The sequence below is a fragment of the Sorghum bicolor genome, chromosome 10 (genome assembly GCF_000003195.3).
Source record: "Sorghum bicolor cultivar BTx623 chromosome 10, Sorghum_bicolor_NCBIv3, whole genome shotgun sequence".
NCBI lineage: Eukaryota > Viridiplantae > Streptophyta > Magnoliopsida > Poales > Poaceae > Sorghum > Sorghum bicolor.
This window is the reverse complement of record NC_012879.2, coordinates 55,826,259-55,841,943: the sequence shown is the minus strand read 5'-3', so window position 1 is coordinate 55,841,943 and position 15,685 is coordinate 55,826,259. Positions and strand designations below refer to the sequence as shown.

Sequence of the window (15,685 nt, the reverse complement as noted above, 5' to 3'; positions counted from 1 at the left end):
CCTCGTGCGGTGCTGGCTGGCCTGAAAAAGGCCCGGGGAGGCCGGCCGGGCCTCTGCACTTGCACAGAAGTGGAAGGGGTAGCACGCGAGACGTGTTGTTGCACGGGTCTCCCCGCCCCGGCCGCGGCGAGTGCATGTGCATCCGCAGCCGTCGCCCGTCGGCCCGTCGCCGTCCGTGGATCGCGATCGCGCGATGGCGACTGTGCGTGCGAGTGTTTGGGCAGTTTTGTTCACATGGGAATGACACCGTTCACCAGATCACTGACACAGGGCCTACAAAATTGGAAATGTTTGTTTCATTTCAAACTTGAAAACCCAAAGTTTTTTAAAATTTTTGCCGTCACGTCGAATCTTAACACGCATACATTGAGTATTAAATATAGACGAAAATAAAAACTAATTGCACAGTTTAGTCGAAATCAACGAGACGAATTTTTTGAGTCTAGTTAGTCCATGATTGGACAATAATTATCACAAACAAACGAAAGTGCTACAATGTCGTAAAATTTTTCACTTCAGAAACTAAACAAGGCCCAAAGGAAAAACATGAACGGTCCCTAAAAGATTGTGTGTCTGAGATACCCTTTATTCTAATTATATGGTGTTTTCGCTTTTCTAAATGGGAAATGTTATCGCAGGTTCGAGTGTTAGGCACTCGATTTCTCGACCCCCTCCTTCCACGCCCTTCTCCATCCGTTGTCATCCCTCTTCCTCCCGCTTGCACCCGTCATTGCGTTTGCGTCGGAGAGAAAGAAGCCACCTAGGGTTCCAGCGAGGAGGTTGCTAGCGTCGAAGATGACGACCTTGATGGCATCGAGAGCGCCCTCTCTCTCTCTGACTCTCCCTCTCTTCTTCTCCAAATTCGACGGGCTTAGAAGGGAGCTCGGGAGGAGGCAGGTCGTGTCAGGCGGTTAGGTGTCCTGGTGGTGGTAGAGGCGGACAGACCAGGGCGGGGCGGGAGAGCCATAGCCAGAGGTCGCCGCAGAAGAAGCATGGAGGAAGGGAAGAAGGAGGCTACAGGGGGCGAGGAGGAGGAAGAATAGTGGGCGTCTCCGAAGCTCTGAAAAAACCCTAGCGTGGGCATGGTCGGGTGGTGGACAGCGGCGAGAGCGAGGAGGAGAACAGTGGGCTTCAGTAGGAAGAGGAGGAGGAAATAGCGTGAGAGCAGTATAAAAATTTTGAGTGTTAGGAGAAGGAAAACAACCGAGTGTTGGCAAATCATCTTCTTTTTTTATCTAAATATATACCTATAAAAATTAGAATATCTTCTAATTTGAAATCTTGAGAAAGTATAAAATATGGTGGGGGCCTGCCTGCGCCGCGCTCTTCCCCACGAATTTCAAAATGTTGGCAGGGAGCCGTTGTAGTTGTATCATGCGAATCGGAATCGGGTCAGGCACAACGTGCACATGCGTGCGTCCTCCACTGAACAGCACCGTTCACGACCTCATGTCATGTGACCACAGAATCTGCAGCGAATGCCACAAGCTTGGAAGTGTTCATTTCAAAAAGAAACAGAGAGAAACTTGCAAATCTTGTGTCCATGGTTTCTTTTGCTTATAGTAAGCTACATGAAATTCCTTTTAGAAATCCACTCCTCATGAAACGCTGCAAATTTCTGCCTGGCTCAGGACCTTGGCAATGGCAGCGACTAGGGCAAGTTGGCATGGCATAAAAAAGGTTGTGGTCCAAAAGAGTTTCCATAAGAACAAGGATAATAATATAGTCTATTGTTTGTCGTATGGATCTTTGCAGTCTATTTCTTAGTCGACTCATATAGTTTTTTTAACACAGTCGACTCATATAGTAGTTAGTTTTTCATTATTAATTCTTGACTAGTTTCCTTCTCTCCGCTCTTCTCTTTTCTATAATTTCAGCATGAAGCTTACTTGGAGGCTGTTAAGCATTCAGCATCAAGTGTCACTTCCCTTGCTTGGAATAACGTAACAGTACAATGTGTATATGTAAACCAAAACCAGGACAAGAGGAAGCGGCCAAACTGTACCATGACAACAGAAAACAGCTAAACTGGCCGAATGCAATGCTTTGGACTTATCTGCCGAATTTACCATTTGTTTACGACAGCTTACTTGCAGGCGCTTTGTCAGCTCGCCACCCTTACTGTTCTAGAGGTACTGTTTTGCTTTGTGCGGATGGTATTTTTACGGGTGTTCAGTGTTCACCAAACGTCCAAACCAAACAAGTAATCTTCTGTCGCCACAAGGCCATGCCGTTCAGCCGTTGCCGTGCCAGACATCCTGAGAGCAGGCGAGCGAGCAGCGTGTACGGCAGGCCGAAAGCGACGTGGACACTGCTTTGTGCTCACGGCTCCACCCCACGTGACCGTCCCCGATCATCCTGTCCGACACAAGAAGATATTTTCACAATCAGAGTTGAGAGCGGACAGCCGCGGAACGACAGCGCAGTAGGAATGGATAGAGTACTCAGGATGCTGCTAACTGATGAGGTTGCCCATTTGAGATCACCTGAATGGTGTGTAATTTATATTCAGAAGAAATCGAATGATACATCATACATATCAGGTGCCCTTCAGGCTTTCAGGTTGTTGCAATCTAAAGTATGCACAGCAGAATGTGGCTATAGGTATACTATACAACGGTTGAAAAATGCGACTATTTTGACAACATACAGCACCATTTGCAAGGTGCAATATTATCGCCGTCTTTGACAAGCGCGGGCTCTTCAAGATTATTAGTAACCTTGCCTATCAAAACTTGAGCATATACGTACCATGCAAATTGCAAACTGCCAGTTGCCTTGCCTGTATGTAACCAAAGAAACCTTCCAAACTGTACCTAGTCCACCTTTTAGCACAGGCAGCCTACCTTCCAAACTGTGCATCCTCTATATAGGCTGCGAGCGTATGCAGCACTTTCTTATCAAAATTCGGGTCAGTTTCTGAAACCTCAGACAGGAAGCTGCGAGCCTCCTCAAATCGCTTCGCTTTGCAGTAACTATCGACTACTCTCCTGTAGGTCAGCTCCATGGGCTTCAGGTTGTGCTGAATCATGTAGTTGATAACCTCTCTAGCTTCGCTGAACATCTCCAGGCTGGCGTATCCCCCAACGAGTGTGTGATAGGTTACAACACAGGGAGCCATGCCGTCAGCGATCATCTCGGAGAGGATCCTCTGAGCTTCTTTGATCAGCCCTTGCTTGCAGAATCCGTTTATGACCGTGTTATAGGACACAACGTCAGGCTTCACCTGAGAGCTTTTGAGCTGATTCAGTATCTTCTCAGCCTCCCACGATTCACTACACTTTGCGTACATGTCCATCAAGCTATTGTAAGTGATGAGGTCGGGGCTTAGCCCGCTCTGCTTGATTGAATCGAAGATCTCGGTGACCTTGCTGTACATCCCGTTTTTTGCATACATTGACAGCATGGAGTTGAATATGACGAGGTCAGGATTGTAACCTCTGGCCTTTACCTCTTGAAATGCCTTCTCAATGCCACCCAATCGTCGGCACTTGAAATTGGCAATGACAAGGGTCCTCAAGATAACCCAACTTGGGAAAACGGTACCTCCGTAAACTTCTTTTTCGATTGCATCTATCCCTGCAATGTTGCCCCCTTTTGCATAACACTGGAGCAATAGTGAATATGACTGATCATTTGGCTTAAACCCCTTGGTCCTCATTTTGCTTACGATTGACTGAGCAGTGGACCAATCACCTTGTCGTGATAGCACATTCAACAATGCGTTGTATGTGGTGAGGCAGGGGGCGAACCCAGCACTGGTCATTTCATTGTACATCTTGAAAGCATTAGTCCTTGAGCCACACCGACCATATGCAGCTATCAGGGTGTTGTAGGTGTCTCGGCTCAGTTCAACCCCACAAGACTTCATCCCCTCCAGAACCCGGGTGACATAGTCCTCCATGCCACGCTTCCCACAGACCGCAAGCATTGTGTTCCATGTGACCCGATTTGGTGTGCATCCACTCCTTGACATCTCTCCAAGCATCTCTAGCATCACAGTGAACCTTGATTTCTTGCCAAGCATGCCAAGGATAAAATTGTATGTGTTCACATTCGGCACACACCCGCTCTTCTTCATCTGGTCAAACAGGGCAAGTGCCTCATCCACCTTCCCAATATTCCCATAAGCTGTCATGACGGTGTTATATGTGAATGCGTTTGGCAATAAACCCTTGGATGTCATTGTGTCCAGGCACTTGGCAGCCTCCTCGTAGAACCCAGCCCGGGCATATGTTCCGGCGAGCTCATTGTACGTCACAGCATCTGGCTGACAGCCGTCCTGCTCCATCTCCTTAAGCACACGCAGCGCCTCCGTGTAGTTTCCGGCCTTGCCAAACACCTGGAGCAGCGCATTGTAGGTGACGACGCATGGGGTGTGGCCCCGGGCCTTGAGGTCCTCGAAGAATGCCACCGCCTCATCAACAAGCCCATCACGGCAGCACGCGGCGATCACCGTGCTGGCAGTGAAGTCGTCAGGCTCGACCCCGGCGGCCCGCATCTCATCTAGGAGGGCAACAATCCGTGGCCACGAGCGGCCCATCCGGCCGTACACGTCGAGCACGACGTTGTAGGTGACGAGCGTGGGCGCCACCCCCTGCCGCCGGAGCTCGGCGAAGAGCTCGACCGCGCGCTCGTACCGACCCGCCCGGGAGAGCGCGTGCAGCACGGTGGTGTAGGCGCGGACGTCGAGGCGGGACCCGGGCGGGAGCGGCATTTCGTCGAGCAGCGCGCAGACGGCGTCGTGCTGGCCCTCGCGCCCCAGCGCGCGGACGACCATCTCGAGCGCGGACGCGTCGGCGGCGCCCTCGGCGCCGGCCCATCGGAGGAGCGCGAGCGCCCACTCCCAGTGCCCCGAGAGCTCGAGCGCCTTGAGCAAGGACGGGATGTCCGCGGGGAGGAGCTCGTCGCGGCGGGAGGCGAGGAAGGCCGGGAGTGTCGGGAGCGGGTGCGAGGAGATGGCGAGCACCAGCGCCTGCGCGGCGGGGGAGAGGAAGGAGTGCGGCGGCGTCGGTGTCGGGTGCGACCGCCGCGGCGCGGGGGCCGGCGCCGGCGCCGCGGTGAGGTGGAGCAGGAGCGAGTCGAGCGGGAGCGAGGAGGGCGACGGCGGCGGGGGCGCGGCCGGGATGAGCGGGCCCCGCTTCCTCGGCCCCGCCGGGAGGGTGGGCTTGTTCGGGAACAGGCCCCGGCCGGTGGCCTCCATCGGTGGCGGCGGCGCGGGTTGGCCGCTCGGCGCAGGAGCGGCAGCAGGCAACGATTACGAGCTCGTGAGCGTGGAGGGGAGGCGGAGGCGGAGGCCCGCGCGCAGCATGGCCCCTAGGGGAAAGGGGATTGGGTTTTACGGATACGGTGGCGGGAGCGGGTGGACGGGAAGTTGGCTGGCGGGAAGATGGCGGCGAGGCGACCCGCCCCGCTGTTCGGTTTGGGAGATGGAGATCTGAACCTGATCGGATCAGTCAGTGGCGCCGATCCCTGATCGAGTGGCGCAAATGTGCTGCCGGCACATCTGATCTGCCGACTCCTTGCGGCGAATTTCTGACCACCCGCCGTCGATTCCGGCTTCGATGGCTTGACCCTTTTGGCCTTTTGTCTATCCATTGTGCCCAGGCCTGGTTTAGATGCGTACCGTAGTATTTTCGTTTGTTTGTAGCAAATATTGTCTAATTATGGACTAACTAAGATCAAAAGATTCATCTCGTGATTTACAAGTAAACTGTGTAATTAATTTTAATTTTCGTCTATATTTAGTACTTTATACATGTGCTACAATTAACGCACACCTAGAAAGGGTCAACCATCTGCTGCTGACAATAGTATCTATAAAACAGGATTTACATGGAATTGATTTGGTAATAATGATGTCAATACATCCTCTCTTTACACTTGTCCTGTTGTCCGGACTCTCGGAGTCCCCTTCTCTGAAACATTAACGCACACATAAAAAACTTTCAATTCTCTAGTTCTGCTGTCTGATGTGCCTTTCCAAGTTCAAAAGTTCTTTAAGTTTTTTTTTAGACCAAAAAAGTTCTTTAAGTTAATCTTGGCATTAAGATGGCTCACACTTTACAGAAGTTACAAGTAACTGAAAAAGGCACCCAAATTCAAGCCAAACGGAACTCAAACCTACGAAGCAGGGGTGCTCGGATCATCTGAGCTAGGTCCATTCCTAGTTTACAAGTGGACCATGATTACAACCAAGGGCATGAAATGAAAGGTTACCATGCCTTGTTCCTAAAAATGAAAAACATCGGAAGTTACCTCGCCTTCCTGGGTCTCCCAACAGGTCTCTTCACCGGAACATCTCCCAGCCCTGGTTCTTGTTCCGTAAGTACCAGCTTGCTTTGCTCAAGCAAGTCCATCTCCGATTTGACTACGGCATCGCTGTTCTTTCGACGTTGACCCTTTCTAGGTGACCTTGTTGGAGTTGGCGTGGTCTTCTGTAAGTTGGGTTGCCTCCTCCTGCGGTTCTTGGAGCCAGTTTGTAGGTGCATGCCCATCGGCAGGCTGAAATAGATATTTACAGAATACTTTATTGCACATAACTTCTTTTAACTTTCCAAGACATTTAACCTGACAGCTACAGAAAAAACAAACCATAAAATAGTTGGGCATAGAATGCCACAGTATGTTTATCGATATTAAGTGATCAATGATGACAGCTGAGGCACATATGCTCTAGAAACGTGTAATTTTGAATTGTAAATACAAGGTTAAAATTAGCAGTGACAGCATTGTCCTATATAGCAACCACAATCATAAGCCCTCAGCTGTCGACACTTTGATCCTAAATTCAAGTCAAACTGCTCTAGCGAAAATCAAGCATTCCAAGTTCTTATGGCAAAGCACAGCCACCAAAAGTACTAGTAAACGTTGGTGTTGGTTAAACTCTTGCACAGAATATAGTCCAGGAAGAGTGGTATGACATACTACCTGGGTGCAGCTTCAATATCCTCCTTCAACATTAATTTTGAGAGAGAGCATGAATCATCACAGGCAGCATCTGCTCAGTAATTGCAAATAATAATAATAGAAATTCAGAGTATGTTGAGGCATCAACTCATATGACCAGCAAGAAAACATATTCAATGATGATGACATACGCTCTTGCTTCCTGTGTGATAAGTCCATCATCTGCTGCTCGAAAGGAAGAAATGCATTCAAAGGCTCCACCTTCAAAGCAAAGCCTTTCTTCAGGTCCTATGGTAAAAGTCATCTTAATGTCACAACAAATAGCATGTTCTGATGTGAACAAATGTCATGGGCATAAAGAGGGGCGCCGTAGGGCGCAAGTGTCCTAGTTGGGCCTTAAGCCCATTAGTGTTAATTAGTGTCTCTCTTAGTTATTTGTCTATAGGAATAGTACCATATTGTCTAGGCACAAGAGGTGTTAGTCCTATGTACCTTTTATATTCAGCCCATGGGACACAATGGAAAAGCAATGAATTATGAAGAAACAATTCTAGTCTCCCTCATTCTCTTAAGCTCTTGGCAAAGCATAAGGCCTAGTTATCCCAAGCTCTTGGCAAAACATAAGGCCTAGTTATCTATCTCCCAAATATCCACCGCGTTCATAACATCTGGTATCTAGAGAGTCCAGCGATCCTCCTCCATCAGCCGGATCCTCCAGCACCTTCGATCCTCCATCAGCCGAATCCTCCAGCACTTCCGATCCTCCATCAGCCGTTTCCACAAAAAAAGATACCAATCCAGATCGCCGCGTCGCCTACCTCATCCATCGTGCCGCGCCGCCATAGCAACGCCACCAGCCACCGCTGCACCCCCATCAGCACAGCCGCCGCGCCGTAGCCCCATCACCACCATCCACCGCCGCCACAATCATCGATCCAGATCCGCCACAACACACCGCCGCTGCCACGCTTTGCCTCGATGGACTTCCCTAAATTTGCGGGGAAATCTGATCCTGTGGGCTTCGTCAACCAGTGCGACTCCTACTTCCGCCGAGAGCGCATCATGGAGGAAGAAAAGGTATGGCTGGTTTCCCGTAATTTGGAAGATGACGCCCGGGTTTGGTTCCTACAAGTCCAGCACGCTGAAGGCACCCCGGCGTGGCGTCGCTTCACCGAGCTCCTGCACCTGCGCTTCACATCGCCCCCCTGCCCCGACCTGCTCCACCATGTGTCTCCTGCTTCCAATGACACTTCCCGCATCTTTGCTGATATATTCACGCAGCTGGATCGGATCAAGGAGTTGCTCAACGCGAAGGATAAGAAGGACCGTGAATGTCGGGCGGCTGTACGTCTCCAGGCAGCAGCACGAAGACTCCTGGCACGTCGCCGAGCGCAGGCTCTTCGTGCCACAAAAGCATCGAAGGAGCAAGCAACGGTGCGCCTCCAGGCAACAGTGCGAGGAATGCTTGTCCGTCGCATGGTGCGGCAGATACGCGTGCTCCTCAGCTCGACGTTGTCATACGTGTTCATCCACTCGGACTCGCCGATACGGCCTGCGGCTCCAATTGCAGTGGAGGTCCAAGTATGGGCGTTTCCAGTGCAGCGACCTCGCATCCAGCATCAGGCATCAAAGGCTATCTCATTTATCCTTGTGCCTGCCGTGGTGCTAGACACTTTCAGCATAAGGGCCAGCTGCTTCACACTCCACACTTCAGCCTACATGAAGCCAGCAGAGGCGCTCTTTCCATGGGATCCAGGTGGATATCCTTGTATTTTAGTCTTCAATAAAAAGGGGAAGCCGAGATGTAAAAGGCTTAACCCTATTTCGCTTCAGCTCTCCAGCTCGAGGACGAGCTGGGTCTCCAAGGGCGGGGGAGATGTCATGGGCATAAAGAGGGGCGCCGTAGGGCGCAAGTGTCCTAGTTGGGCCTTAAGCCCATTAGTGTTAATTAGTGTCTCTCTTAGTTATTTGTCTATAGGAATAGTACCATATTGTCTAGGCACAAGAGGTGTTAGTCCTATGTACCTTTTATATTCAGCCCATGGGACACAATGGAAAAGCAATGAATTATGAAGAAACAATTCTAGTCTCCCTCATTCTCTTAAGCTCTTGGCAAAGCATAAGGCCTAGTTATCCCAAGCTCTTGGCAAAGCATAAGGCCTAGTTATCTATCTCCCAAATATCCACCGCGTTCATAACAACAAAAGACATCCAGAAAATCTTGGGTACAGTGGGATATGAGTACCTCATTAGAACACTGATTAAGTGTTGTAGCACCAAAACCTTTTTGTTCCCTACCAGCTTGCGGGAAACTGGAATCATATTGTTGTGGGGTTACAGCTGAAGGTTTATCGGGGACATCTAATATTTCATCAGCAGTTTCAACTTTTGAAATAAAGTTAGGGTATCTTAAATTGTTGGCTCCCAGAATATCATTTAACAGCTTCTTTCCATCTCTGGAAGCACTCGGATTCCTGGCAGTGGGCTCTTCACGTGAATTTGCAGCTGATAAGAAAAATAGGTATAAGTTGTAGATGTATGCAAATTGATAATTTATGTGAGGCTAGTGGTGTTTCTCAAATAATTTCTGAAACGATTAATCTCAACCTGGATTATTTCGAATAATATCAACTTGCTTGAATTTTGAATTTTCCCATGAATTTCCATTAATCTTTGGCCTGACTCTTCGAATCTCCCCATATGCATCCTCTCTAACAGTGTAATTTCGTTTGAGAACCTGCAGTTAAGTATACAGCAATAAATTTCTTTCATTCCAGAGTTGAAGAAATAACAAAACAAAATAAATCCATAATTTTGTGATTATAAGATTCAAAAGATACTAATCAAAGCTAAATTCGTTTATATAGTGAAAAGAAAGTCACTTGAGAGTCAGTTCCGAGTATATAGCAACACACTAATTGTGCTTTGGATGCATAAAGATACAGAATATTTTGCACACTGACAACAGCAACAATTCTGAATACATTAGTGCTTGAGACTAGATTAAGGTCACACAGTTAGGAATTTATGTATGTTCACCCAAAAACTTTAAACATGAAACTAATAATGTTAAACCATAATAAGCTAGGTCAGTGTGAACTTACAGAAGGTTGCTGCCAAATTTGAGTACAGCACCTGAACTAAAATTTGGCAACTACTGCCCCTAAAAGAAAGTCATTCTAATTTTAAGTAAAAAATATCAAGGTTCACCAATTTTATACACAAAAGTACTAATATGTATTGTATCAAATAAGTATCATTAGATTCAGCATGAAATATATGTACGTCCATTTAATGTCATAAATGTTGACTCTTATCCATGTTGGTCAACTTTAGGACAAAACTATAATGATTTTATTTTAGGGACAGAGGTATTAACATCACTTTAAGGTGCATATATAATTAATAGAGTGTCAGAAGACCGCCTCAAACACCATTTGCTGGATAAGACCTGTGAGAAAAATCTCCTGAAGATTTACTACTTCCAGGATATTTTTCAGTGCATGAACCAATCAACAAAACATATTGCGGTAATATGCATTGAGCAGCAATATATCATGCAGTCATGATTAATATATGCTGAAACAAACTAAAATTTTACAAGCAAAAGCACTCACTGGATTCATGTTCTTAGCATTGTTGATGAAAGGGCTTTGGTTGGTATGAGTTAATTTTGGAATAGTGCCCACAGCAGCGCTATTATCACAGCCATGCATTTGAAGACTAGAAGTTGCAGGTGAGGATTCATGTGGACTAAATGAAGAGTATCCATCTATGGCTAGTCTGCCAACCTTCCGAGCACTTGTAAGAGCAAACCCACCAGCATCTATATCACCTGAATCTGAATCTAAAACCCGCTCTTGAATTATCTTTATAAACTTGTTGCACTCGGACCTGATAGAAAAAAAGAAGAAATCATGTCCTATTGAATATTGATTACATATTTGTAGATTTTCATCCACTGCCAATCTGCCACCATCAAGTATTAATTTATCCAGGATTATAAAAGGTGTTAATAGAATACAGAGAGTCAAGGGCAGCACTTCACAGTTTTTGTTGCTTTATGACAGTAGGAGACAATTCATGGCTATCATATAATAATGAATAGTTCATATACATGAAAGTGAAGCATGTAAAGTGATTGTTTGGCTGAGTTTGAAATTGGAAACATATTTATAGAATGTCGAATTCAAATACAAGATAAAAATATGCTTAAATGAAAAGGCAAAACGCATATCAAACAACACAGTTTGGAAGGGAAAATGGGAGTCAAAACAAAATATACAACACAATACCTTGAATAGGTTTCCTGCATAAGCAATTGCATTATAGCATCCTTTGGTTCAATCTCAGAAACAATTGCTAGGGACCCAGGGTAGTCTTTTAGAACAGTCTCCTTTTCACCCTAAAATCACAAACAGTTCTACATGACTTCAACGCATGAACCATAAAGTGCTCAGGTAACTGATCCCTTAATCCTAGTCTTGTAATCCAGTGAGAGGAGCATGTTTACAAACTAACATAGAGATAATATGTTAGGTAATAAATAGAATGACTAGGAATACCTGATTTGACTGATTATTACTCAGGGGAAAGACTTGGGAATCACCATTATCTGTAATTTCAAAAACTCATCAGACTGAATTTTAAAACAACTCCATTTAAAATAACACATTAAGTAAAAATGTACACTCCGTTTACAGGAAATAATAAGTAAACGAGCACAAAACACTGACGATTCCAAATACATTAGGAGTTACAGGTTGTAATGAAATTTAAGACAGAAAGATATATTGGTAAAAACCTAAGCAAATGAAAAGCACAAAAAAAAGGGTTTAGACTATTATACTCCAAAATCTAGGAAATAAGAGGAACACAAGAATTTTAAAATAACATGTGCAAATGATTTGAGGTAAGTTCACAAACTAAAACACATTTAAAGGTATCCCTTCCGTTTTGGGTTGTTCAGAACCCAAATGGTTTTTATCTAAGAAAAGGAACAACCATGACATGGAATGACTAGTAGCTCGACAACAATATAACTATATAAGAGGTGTAAGCCAAAGGATGCTAGATCAGTTGGTCTAGGCACTCCGGTGGCACCTCGTAGGTCCTGAGTTCGAATCCCCGTGGGAGCGAATTTCATGTTGGGTTAAAAAAAATCCCTTTGCCCATCCTCATACCAAAGCACTGGGCCCCGGCCCAATATATATATATATGGTAGGACCCACTATTTCCATGAGGAGGATTGAGACTGCCAATAAACTACAAGGTTTAATCAATCCCTGACTTAGAAACAGATTTCAGTCTAGCAAGCCTATTCGCTAGCCTTGCAGATCCTGCACATCAGGTAAATCATGTTGCTGAGTTAGTGGTCATGAGAATTGACGATTCAGAGTTAGTGGTCGTGAGAATTGACGATTCACGTGCCACTGTTAACGGAGGAAATAAATCATTGAAAAATCTCAAGTTCAGGGCTGCTAGTCGTGTATCTGAGCTCATGCATGTCTTATCTCGCTCTCAGTTCAGAAATTTAAAATTTGAATTACATCGGGGGCCCATAAGGCTTCAATGGTCAGTGCAGTGAAACATGTGTTGGACCCATATTATGAATGCTTAGATGACCATCCAGGACCACCTAGTATTGTTGGAAACAATGGTGGTACATTCCAGCTCAGACATATGCTTAGTACAAGAATTCTATGGGTAAGGCAATAAGCAGACGCTTAAGGAGTATGTATTTTCGCCCAGATAGTGGCTTAGTTGCAATGCAGTCATGTCCACGATCCAATAACATAATTTTTGTATTCATGAGCATGGATTGACTTTTATCGGTAAGTTGCATGCCAGCATGGCCTAGTAACTGCAATAAAGAAACAACCATCGTCCCCCATCCAGATGCAGATGGAGGAAACATGAAACTGCCAAGCACTGAAGCATCCAATGTGCTAGTATTTCGTTAAAAAAACTATTCCAAAGTCGAAACGCCAAAATTCGATAACTTTTCAATGAATTTTGGTCATTCGAACCGCCGTCGCTACCCCTATACGCAGCATATGCAAATAATGCAACACAGCACGAACATCTAGATATAGCTGCAAATGCGGCAATGCGGCACCCAGAGGCAGAGCGGCAGGGCCTGAAAGGCGCTAACTTTCCAAGCAAGTTGGGGGAGTCGCGTACCGGTGGCGTCATTGCAGCCCTCGCCGTGAAGGCCAGGAGGCAGGTACCATGCCGGCGAGCACGAGGCCGACGGGGAGTCCCCGTCCGACGCTGCGGCTGATGAAATGGAGCCGGAGCCGGAAGCGGAGGGCTCGGGCCCGAGCACGGCGGCGAGGATCCGGCCGGCGCCGGAGACGAGGCCCGCGAGCCACCCCCTCGGCGGCGGGGGCGGGGGAGGAGGAGCCGGAGGCGAGGCCCCGGCGGACGCCGACGGCCGGGGAGGGGTGCCGCCCCCCGCGGCGGATGACTCCATGGAAGGGAAGTGGAGGAGACGAAGTGGAGGGAAGAAATAGAAGGAAACCAAAATTAAACCATGCCGAGATTGGGGTTGCCCGTTTGTTTGGTTGGTCGGTGTGGGTGGTGCAGATTTGGAGCGGTTTAAACATGCTCCAAATTTGATTTGGGGGCGGCCCGCTACTTCCCGCCGTGGATGCACAGTGCAGTGATCCGGCGAGCTGGCAATCAGCTTAGGAACGAGAATATGATCCGGAAATATCTATGTTCTAAAAACATGAATATTCTCTTCTTATGTTATAAAATAATATCCACATTATAAAATGGTACCTTAAGTTTTCGTTTCAGAAACAGGGACGTAAACATGACTACTTCATGTACCGATATGAATCTGCATGAGGATAGCCTGATCTTCACGATAGTAGATCGAAAAAACAAAGATAACTTGCTGCGAACAGCGGGTAGCTAGCTTATATCTGACAAAAGTTGAATGTGACCACCAGGCGGCGGGGAGAGAGACACCGAAACCGCAAAGACTTCGACTCGATCTCCGAACGGCCGCAGAACCACAATCCGGAGCTAATCCACACAAATGATGCAGTCGAACAGTAACCGTAGAGCACGAACTAGAAGAACCTAGAGGATTCACTTCACAAGTCCAAGAAATAATAAAGTTGAGTAAGTCACTCAACAACGTAGCTGCAATATTATGTAGTTTATCAAATAATCAAAGGTTGCTAATAGCTTAGAGGTAGGGAATATTTATACTAGGAACAACCCTCCTAGATAGGTATGAAAATGATATAGAGTTTCTAAGGGAAGGCAATATGAAAGGTCCTCTCGAAATAGATTCCCAAAGTGGTTTTGCGTGACAGTTGTCAATAAATTGGCCATAACTCCTCATTAGAAAGTCCAAATGATGCACCGTTTCTTGGGTGTGAAACTAGACACCAAAAGCTTTCCAGCAAAGTATGCCATGCACCACGAAACATTGTAGATTGGTATAGTTTTGCACGACAAATTGAACCAACATTCTATCACGACGGACTGTTGATCTTCTAAGCAGTCTTGACTAATCTAAACATAACTCTTGATTGCGACGTCCAAATAAGGTGAGGATTGAGTCATTGAAAAGTGGACTTGATGAGCTTTCCAAATGTCCTCATGGACCTCCAAAGCTTCTCACCGAGTTGAGAGTTATGACTGCTTTTTTTTATGTCCGAATATTCGTCTGAACATTCATGGGATCACTTTTCAGATGTCTGAATCTTCATGCGTGTTACTTTTCTGAAGTCGTCATTCTGTAGCAGTGTCTCTTCCTCCTCTTCAAATATATCTCTAAATACAACCAATATAGAGCACTTAGGTAGTATACCATTCTTAGAAGTGTGAAAATTACGATCACTAATGAAATAATTCATCTGCTCTTGTAGCTTCTTAGCATGATTTCTTGGAAGTGAACCTTATAACATTTGAACGTAAACGATCGTGCATAGCTAGGATGTCTTCATCACTACTTAAGTTTCCGTTCTGAAAACGGAGCCGTGAACATGACTATTTATGGCTGGTATCCGCCTCCGGTGACTGTGTGCCCGGTCGATCTATCCACGGCTCTACCTCCACGGCACGTGAATGCCCAACGTTTCTCTCATAGTTTCTTTGGACTAGTTGTCGGTGAGTCTGTTTCGTGATGAGCGTGATAGTTACCAAATAGCATCATGTAGCCCCGTCTCGTGTACCGTTGGTAATGTAATCAAGAGTAATCAATTTAGCCGTTGATAATGTGACCGATAGTAATCGGTTTAAACCGACAGTTGGCTTCAGTTTATTCAGTTTGTATAAACTTTAGTTTCTAGAAACTAAAGCCCTATTTGGATTCTCTCATCTAAAGTTTAAACCTTTTAAAATTTTAGAGCAATTTAGCTCACTTTTAAGGTCTAAATATTTAGTGTAAGGTAGACTAAAGTTTAGAGTTAACTTAATACCACCTATTTGAAGACTTTATTTCTCTAAAGTTTAGAACAGAGAATCCTAACAGACCCCAAGAGTCAATTTAAAAACGACATTTTTTGTTTCCAAAAGCAAACCACTCCATCCGTCCATAAAAAACTATAATTTTTGCTTTTTGAGAAGTCAAACAATTTAAATTTTGACTAAATTTATATAAAAATACTACCAATTATAATATAAAAAATATTATTAGATTAGTTATAGAATATATTTCTATAATAAATTTATTTGGAAACATAAATGTTAATACTATTTACTATAAATTTGGTCAAACTTAAGTAGTTTGACTAACATGTATCCTATAATTACA

General features: G+C 45.8%; 2 protein-coding genes across 2 annotated transcripts; both read right to left on the bottom strand.

Annotated features, from left to right (window-relative positions):
* LOC8058454 (pentatricopeptide repeat-containing protein At2g18940, chloroplastic) lies at positions 2,469–5,487 on the bottom strand. The gene has a single exon (XM_002437351.2). It carries the CDS (start codon positions 5,201–5,203, stop codon positions 2,843–2,845), a length of 2,361 nt encoding a protein of 786 aa, XP_002437396.1. The 5' UTR covers positions 5,204–5,487; the 3' UTR covers positions 2,469–2,842.
* Positions 5,831–13,452, bottom strand: LOC8069369. Its single transcript, XM_021448601.1, has 10 exons — positions 13,093–13,452; positions 11,475–11,524; positions 11,205–11,314; positions 10,527–10,803; positions 9,517–9,646; positions 9,155–9,414; positions 7,101–7,197; positions 6,931–7,000; positions 6,259–6,504; positions 5,831–6,166 (listed from the first exon to the last, which is right to left on the bottom strand). Exons 1-10 carry the CDS (start codon positions 13,382–13,384, stop codon positions 6,124–6,126), a joined length of 1,575 nt encoding a protein of 524 aa, XP_021304276.1. The 5' UTR covers positions 13,385–13,452; the 3' UTR covers positions 5,831–6,123.